This window comes from Opisthorchis viverrini (genome assembly GCF_000715545.1).
Source record: "Opisthorchis viverrini unplaced genomic scaffold opera_v5_229, whole genome shotgun sequence".
Lineage (NCBI taxonomy): Eukaryota > Metazoa > Platyhelminthes > Trematoda > Opisthorchiida > Opisthorchiidae > Opisthorchis > Opisthorchis viverrini.
The window spans coordinates 267,049-275,413 of record NW_008751888.1 but is presented as its reverse complement, the minus strand read 5'-3'; the positions used below and the strand labels follow the sequence as shown (position 1 = coordinate 275,413).

Sequence of the window (8,365 nt, the reverse complement as noted above, 5' to 3'; positions counted from 1 at the left end):
AACTAGCAATGCTAAGGTACATCAGATGGTCTTGGGAAGAAGGGAATCTTTCGCGATAAACGAATTACTCACACTTCATAGGTTACACTAGTGAGAACGTACTCCGCATGCCAGAAGAGGAGCAAAGGAATATTCCGTTACTCCTTGGCTCTCCTTAAGGCTCTGTACGCCAACCATCACGGACGAGTGGTCTACGAATAGTCCTCGTCTGATTTTATTACATCGAGTGATGTCAGGTAAGGCTGTCGTCTTCTACATTTCCATTTCAACTTCATCATTGATATGACCATCGAATACTCACTCCGAGCCTCTCAGGCTTTTGAGGTCGAAATTCATCCAGGTCGTTTGATCGCATATATGGATCACACAGATGACCCAGGTTTTGAGTTTGCTGCCATTGTAATGCAGACAGCATTGAATAACCTGAACGATTCTGTCTTATGGCTTGGCATGCGCTTCACACCTACAACGTGAAAAATGCTGTGGTAAGACCGGGCGGGCTCCAATCCTAGCCTCATGCTGCGAGTGAGCTCATTGAGGTAGTTGACAAATTCCTCTACTCGGTTACTGGAATCACTCCCGGTGGTCCTTGGTTCGAATCCGACCTCTGCCTCTCGACCTACCCTGTCTAGGCTTGGGCGACCTGGCAGTATCCCAACCCTCACGCTTCCTTCGGGTGGCATGGCAGATAGGCACCAAAACGGTGTTACTTCTGAACGATTACTTACTCCCGGTGGTCTAGTGAAACACGACATTCTTACTCAGATTGAAAAGACCAGAGTAACCTTTTCGAGCCCGCATCACATGTTGCGCAGAAGTGACGTCATCTTATCTGTCAAATATCGAGTTCATGATATTGCGGTGCACCCCATATCGTTATATGGTCAGAAACCCAGCCGCTGACAGCTGAGAGCTTCAAACAGCTTTCAGTATTCGATCATCGGTCTTCGGACCATCGACCGAGTCTGGTAGGAACATCAAACTAGTAGTGCTGAAGTACGTCGAATGGTGTTTGGAAAAATTAACTCATGCATGGCGGATGACCACACTCCATAGGTTGTGCTGGTTTGGTCAGGTGTTCCGTAAGCCATTCAGCCTACATCCGAGAGCCTTTTTCATGCAACTCCTTAAACGGTGTGAACAAACCAGAGGAAGCCAAACAATGACTTGACAGCAAAGATTGAAAGCCATCATCTGAAAACTCAACTGCACTGGTCGTTGACGTCTCTGTGAATTGGGCTCCCGAAACAGAACATACCCATTGTCAGATATAGGTTGGTCGCGCACTCAGTGACGCACATGCATCCAATCTGTTGCCTTCAATACCTAAATCCTTTTCCAATCTTCCCAGTGAAAGGTGGACTGACATCACTTTATTCGCTCATTAATTGTATCAGCTACTGCCTCCAATGCGTAGCTATCTACTTCAGTTCCTCAACTCAGTGACGAATGGGACTGTCAGGTGTATGAACTGCGTACGGTAAGTACGTGGTTTTTACCGTTGATGCTGATAGTGTTGATGATAATAATTATATGCGAAATACCACGTGTGCGCACGAGTATACTGCAAGTTTTTGTCCGAGTTCACAACATCCAGTGGCTTAGGACGAGGCTGTTCTTTGTCACCGTTTCTTTTCAACTTTGTTATTGGAACTTTCCAGCCTGGTACCGCAACCTCGGTAATCGAAATGCTCCATTGGTGTTCGCATACAGACATTGAGTATGTGGACGAGATTGCACTCCTCGGTTCACATCCTTGATATATTCAAGTCACTTTAAATGACTTAGAAAATTCTAGCGCATGTTTTGGTAAGCGCTTCTTACCTGTTACTGCAAGACTGGATGGCATCACGCCCAAACCTCACGTTTGCAGACGGGCCAATAGACGTAATAGATAGTTTTGTTAGCCTAAGCTTTGACACAATGAGTACCCAGTTTTGTCTATGACATGAATTTGATTTCCTTGATACGCACCGTGTTATGATCTGAGTGCTAGATGGTTCAGTGGTTGAAGGGTGAACTTATTGACCGGGATGTCCGTCGTTCAAACACATCTCCGGAATCTCGACTGCTTCTGTCTAGGCTTAAGCACCCGGACGATATCTCAGCCCTTTCCTCAGTTAGGAATCCTTTCGGTGCCTAGCTGTCGTGCCACCCAAAGGAGGCACGAGGGCTGGGATACTGCCAGGTTGTCCAAGCCTAAACAGGAGAAATCGAGAGACAGAGCTCGGATTCGAACTACGGACCAGTGAATTCGCGCTCTAACCACTGATCCATCTCGCCTTTCTCCCGCCGAAAGGATGTTACAACTGAGTATTTCTTAATTTCTATTTCCCACCTGGTAAGCGTCCATTGTACCATGATATCCTGTAAGAAGTTTCAGCTATATTACGTTCTTTTCTGTAGACCCCGGTTTGAAAGTCTGAACGAGCCAATTTTATCCAGGTGTGGAAATAGGGGCTTGTTATCACTTTTCAATCTGGTTTAACCACTCCAGCTTCTTTCAGTTTGCCGATGCGCGTAAACAAAACGCGTCCTTACCGAGACATTCAGTGTTGGACAGGCACGGGCATACTTCGCTCATCATCATCATCATCATCATCAGCATCGACAGCATGACATCAGTGTTCAACACCGATGCTTCACTGCCGTACAACCATGACTTATTTGAAAGCCTTATTGTGAAGAAAAGAATAAAGGTGGATGGGGGAGGGACTTAGTGCTAGCTTAACACAATCATTCCGAGGTGCCTACACCTCCAGACATTCACTCAGGCAATCTGGATAGAAACTGGCAACAAGAACGCCACTGACATCGATTGGCAGCCATATCTTGTAGTGTCTCCAACCAGGCACAGTGAGGATCACGCGGTCCCCATCCTGGAAGGCGAGTAGCACCGACAGCACCCAAGCGTTTCGTGATCTCCTTCATACTCCTCGCTCACTATATACTTAGTAGGAATAAAACCAATCAACGAAGTGTGATAAGGGTTCTTCCAAATCCGGGTGTGTGAAACTATTCTGAATACTAGTATTTACCAGAATTGTTCTCGGCGTGAAGATCCAGGTGAAAGCGCAGTATAATGAACACAGCGTACCGGACACGTATGTGGATGTGACTTCTAGGTTTCCATTAGTAAACGGCTAATCAGTTCTTCAGCTACCAACCACATACCAAGGTGCAGTCTGCTAAGGTTTTCGTTCACTAAATTTAAGAAGAATATGGGAATGAAAACCGCGCGTTTGAAGTGATGGCCCAATCATATCACGGATAGCAGATTGTTCCATTCGGATCAGGGAGGGAGGGAGAGCTAGGCGTGGAGAGTAACAGTTTTGATGCATGACCTCCATTGGTTGTGTGACAGCCATGTCCGTCAGGATCGATAACTTGGCTTATCTCGCCTTGGCATCCCATCTGAGAAGATGGTGTTTACCTTCTCGACTCGAGATAGCTCATCAGTTAGAGCGTGAGACTGTTGACCGGAAGATCCAGCCTTTGATTCGGTCTAGCCTTGGACGATCCGACAGTATCTTAGTCCTCGTGCTTCATTTGAGTTTCACGGTAGCTCTGCACCGAAAAGATGCCACAACTGACTGGTCACATTTATATTATATGTACGCAACTTAGCTGACTGGCTAGTGGTTTCGTGTCTCGTTGCCAGACCATTAACTGGTCGCCTCTGACTCGTCTTCATCCCCCCCTCACATGACTGTACGAACAGGACTCTACCAGAAAAAAGGGTACTTTAGCATACGATATATGTGGCCTAACCGGTATAACATGTAGTGACCGTCCGATTTATTAAGAAAGAGTTATTCTTCTCGAAAATCATCTGGCGTTCCTCAGGTCTATTGGTCAGTGCAGTCTTTAAGGCTCCTCCGCACTGGTTGCCCTCTTCCCTGATCCACTTGGCCCTTAACAATGAAAGTGATGTCACTTTTAGTAGCGGGAAATAGGACTGTCCTCTTTCGCTGTTCCTGTTCAACTTTTCTATTGATGCGCGGCCCGAAGCTCTTCTGTCTATCTTTGCAACTTCGGGGATCGAAATGCTCCCCGGGGCGTTCGCGAATTGACGCAGTATGTAGAGACTATTGCCTTCCTTGCATCATATCCTTTGGAGATACAACCCACTTTCAATAGCCTGAATAATTCTGCCGCATGGGCTCCACATTAGCAAAGTGTAAAGTGCTGCAGACTTATACATCATGTTGCGTGACCAATCAGTCGGCAGGGTAGATAAATTTACCTAATTGGGCTGTTGTGTGAGTGTTGGTGGAGTGGTTGGAAGCGAAGCCGTTTCTCAAGTCGTAATCAGTACAGCTGTAGCCAACCCTTGACATTGTACTGTTGCTCGCTAATAGCTCTCCGGAGCTAAGTGGCCAATGGCAGAGTGGTTGTCTTCTCAAAAGTTCACGAGCAATTTCTTTCGAAATAATTCGTACAAATCTGTGCAACCTTGGTAAATGTCCCTTACTTTTGTTTCCTGTCCCATTGTCAGATTGTGCAGGACGCCGTCCATGGAATGATTGAGTTGGAGCCTTTGGCTCGACTCATAGTGGACACTCCGGAATTTCAGCGACTCAGAGAAGTCCGCCAGCTTGGGCTCAGCTATTTCGTATTCCCTAGCTGTCAACACACACGATTCGAACATTCAATCGGAACATATCACATGGCCAAGCGGTTAACCGAGGCAATCCAATCCGACCCAATCTACACAGGACCAAAAATGACTTCACAAGAACAGGCCGCTGTGAAAATCGCCGCTTTGTGCCATGATCTTGGTGGGGTTTTGTTTAACTTTGGACGCACATGAACTTTCGGTTATTAGTATCTTCTATCAGCGATTTTCAGGTTTATACGTCAGCATATTCACATGCGAGCTTTCTTCTTAAACTTCCCCATGAGTAACTTTTTTCAACCGAGCTTCTTGTATAGTTGACAGGACATGTTCATTTTAACGCTGTTTACAAAGCAGAAATGTATGAATCCCGTTTTACTAAGGAAACCCACCTTTGTGTTCCCGCTAACAATTGCGTAACCTGTATTTGGTACGTTCTTCCATCTACTATTATCTGTTCCTTTTCCCTCAAAGGCCATGGTCCATTTTCGCATTTATGGGAAACTTTTGTGAGACGTGGTGGACCAAAGTACTCCAAGTACAAAGTAAGCATTGCTGCGTAGCAGTTACTGGATTTTGGTTTCTTTTGTTGTCCCGCCCACAGGTTTCCTTCCGTGTAACTGGTACAAGGATGTGAATTAGCTAAATCGGTCCCAAGCGTGAAACGCACTTGTTCCTCGCATCTCTCTGTCTTCTGAGATGATCCCAAGCAATCGAGCCAGGTCAGACTGACTGGAACGGCTGATGGTTCATGGTCATCCCCTGCTAACTTCGAGCTTATTCAGCGGATAAGGTGTAAACGTACTGACTGCAAGGTCCGTGGTTCGAACCCAACCTCAGCTTGTTGACTACCGTCTCGGTTAGGGCAACCTGGCACTCTCTTAGTCCTCACACTTTCCTCGTGTGGCATGACAGCTAGACACCGAAACGGTGTTACAGCTTGGGGGGGGGGGTTCATTTGTTGTTGGGTCGTTGGCAAGTTCTACCACCCATTTTATATGAAACCCTACTAGAAGTCTCTAGCTCATATAAGTTTCTGACCACAGAAGCTACCGACATTCATCGCCTGTTTTGAGATTCCATTGGTGCATCGACTGTTGACGTCATCTGCTTCACACGGTCCCAGTGTGTGCCCTGGCTGGGGCGCCATTCAGACAGACAGACTCTGAGGCCACGATCCGCTTAGACATCTTGAACACCCGGAGTACTCAACCCACAACGGTGCTTGAAGCCATCGACAGATCAAGGTGACTATTAACTAACAGCATCCCAGCTCTTCCTGTACTTTGAGTGTTGGGGACCACCGGAACACATCCTGTATGTTTCAACCGTTTGACCGTCACCGTATGATAAATACCAACCTTTCACCAACAAACGTGGGAGTTATAGACTCGTTAGTGGGAGGCACTGGACACTTAAGGATATATATATTTTTTTTTAGGCTAAACTCACACCGCGACGACTGGTGGCAGAGGAGACAGAAATCGCTAATCATCCCCGCCTGAATAGAACAGAAGGTGCAGAACTGGCAAGTTAATACGGAAAACGGTCTCGCAGTAGCCTGGTTGGTGTGTGGTGATGTAGGGTTATCGGTAAAGTGGAGTCAAGTGATCTGAGTCTAAAGCCGAATCCGACCGATACCTCTGAGAAATATTTCACTACAGTACCCTATACCGGAAGAGCACGTACTCAAAACCCGATTGCCCGGTTAACTTATCCGTAAAAAGCGAAGCATAACCCAACAATAATCCCATCGATTGTGTTGTGAACTACAGTTTTCTTAACGCCTTTTTAATACCGTTAACGCGAGTCTGGATAGCTGCTGAATAGCCTGGTGAGCTTATCCCAACCAGAAAGCAATGAACGTGCAAATCAGCTGATCTATTGAACCTGGACGCGTACAAGCGCGTCGTCTGCAACCGAAAGCTCTTGTGGAACGTACTAGGCGGACAAAAGAGTGATACTAAAAATAGAACTTATCTGTCAAGGGCAAGTGAAGATCCAACGAAATAAAATCGTCCAGCTGTAGCACCCTTTCGGTGCCTAGCCGCCATGCCACACGGAGTCACGACGTCTGGGATACTGCCAGGTCGCCCAAGCCTAGACAGGAGAAGTCGAGTGGCAGAGGTCGGGTTCGAACCACGGATCTTCCGGTCAGTAAACTCGCGCTCTAGCCACTTGGTCCATCTCGCCCCATGACTTCACGAAAACGGTCATTCCATTGGCAGTTGTGTAGTTCAGTTGCATTCGACGCTGGTTCTCCTAATAGGTTGTTTACCTAACTTTTTTGAACCAGTAACTTGTGCGTCGACATTTCCCAAATGATTGAATGACCTCGAGATGGCTCAGTGGTCAAAGTGACCGGATGTCCGTAGATCGAACCCAACCTCTGCAGTTCGACTGCTCCTGTTTAGGCTTGGGCAACCTGACAGGATCTCATCCCTCGTGCTTCCTTCGGGTAGCATGGCACCAATGCAGCGAAAGGTTGTCATCAGTATGTCAATTATTTGTACGGATGGTCTTATAATTTTCTCGCGGGGTTTGTTTCGCGGACTGCTCTCCATTCGGCTTTCGTCAATTCAAACAATCCCCTCTTTGACAGACGCAAGGGGCGAAGTGGTTGACAAAGTGGTTAGAGTGCGAATTTACTGACCGGAAGGTCCGTGGTTCGAATCCGGCCTCTGCCTCTCGACTTTCCCTGTCTGGGCTTAGGCAACCTGACAGTATCCCAGCCCTCGTGCAAACGTCGGTCGGCATGGCAGGTAGGGACCGAAACGGTGCTACAGCTGAATGTTTTTTTATTTTGACAGACGCGAACGGACGGGTTTCTTCTAGTTTGGTTGTTCCGGTTTCCTTTTATAGAGCGACGTGTTTTTCGGGTAGTGGTTAACTTTCGAACCTCATGTATATGCCGAAAATGCGGTCGTTGCATTGCACTAGTTCAACTTATTAGCATGTGCGTCGCTAACAGCCATTTGAATTTCATCTAACGGGGCTATGATGCCCGCGTGTCGATTAGCGCTGTACCTCTTTCAGTTGTATGCAGTTCGCAGACAATCGGCGGCAAGGATAAGTCCGTGTAGTCGGAAGTCGATCTCAGAACCTTAGGGTGTTTGAATTGAGGCTACGGAGTACTCGTTTGCATCACAAAAGTCAGTACAGATTGTACGTCCTCGACTCCGCCGTTTGCCTAAAAAACATGGATTCTCTAGCCAACAGCCTGTACAACTGACTTGGCGTCCACTTATTGTTAGACTATACAAACGTTTGAAATACTCTATCAGCATAATACACACTGCTTCGCCTTACGAATACCATCTCACTGATCTATTCAAATCACACGAATTTGGCCCTTGTCCTCGTCACTTTGATGTCGAGGTCATACGTGTCATACGTCGTCTAATCCGGTCACATCCGAGCGATTTCGGCTGATCCGATACATTCAGACACCTGAACGTGACGAGTGGGGTCATCGGACTATGAATGGAATGGGTGTGCATGTACGTGCACTGCACCCATTGACTGTCTTGTTAATTGAGCGAATGACCCGGATGTTACATCTGGCGAAGTTTCCATCTGGTTGTTGGTCTGTTCGCCGAGCTTGGCAGTTGGATTGCAAACGTTTCATCACCAATCGAGGTGACATCGTCGGTGCAGGGTAGAGTGGGTGAATTCCTCCTCTTCTGCCTGTGATTATATAGCTTCTAAACAGTATTTGGTAGTTCTGGAGACGGTCGTCGTGTAGTT

General features: G+C 47.0%; 2 protein-coding genes across 2 annotated transcripts in view; one reads left to right on the top strand and one right to left on the bottom strand.

Moving 5' to 3' along the window:
• Positions 1-2,951: 2,951 nt before the first annotated feature.
• T265_08690 (hypothetical protein) overlaps positions 2,952-8,365 on the bottom strand; it is a gene marked incomplete at both ends in the record, with an annotated part of 7,589 nt that continues 2,175 nt past the window's right edge. Inside the window, 6 exons of the mRNA XM_009174564.1 lie at positions 2,952-3,020; positions 3,938-4,099; positions 5,424-5,557; positions 6,651-6,817; positions 7,272-7,471; positions 8,166-8,322. Coding sequence (XP_009172828.1) covers positions 2,952-3,020; positions 3,938-4,099; positions 5,424-5,557; positions 6,651-6,817; positions 7,272-7,471; positions 8,166-8,322 — 889 coding nt within the window. The remainder of the gene's footprint in view (positions 3,021-3,937; positions 4,100-5,423; positions 5,558-6,650; positions 6,818-7,271; positions 7,472-8,165; positions 8,323-8,365) is intronic.
• Positions 4,494-8,365, top strand: part of T265_08691 (hypothetical protein) — a gene marked incomplete at both ends in the record, with an annotated part of 21,084 nt that continues 17,212 nt past the window's right edge. Inside the window, 2 exons of the mRNA XM_009174565.1 lie at positions 4,494-4,781; positions 5,093-5,163. Of these exons, the coding sequence (XP_009172829.1) occupies positions 4,523-4,781; positions 5,093-5,163 (330 nt within the window). The remainder of the gene's footprint in view (positions 4,782-5,092; positions 5,164-8,365) is intronic.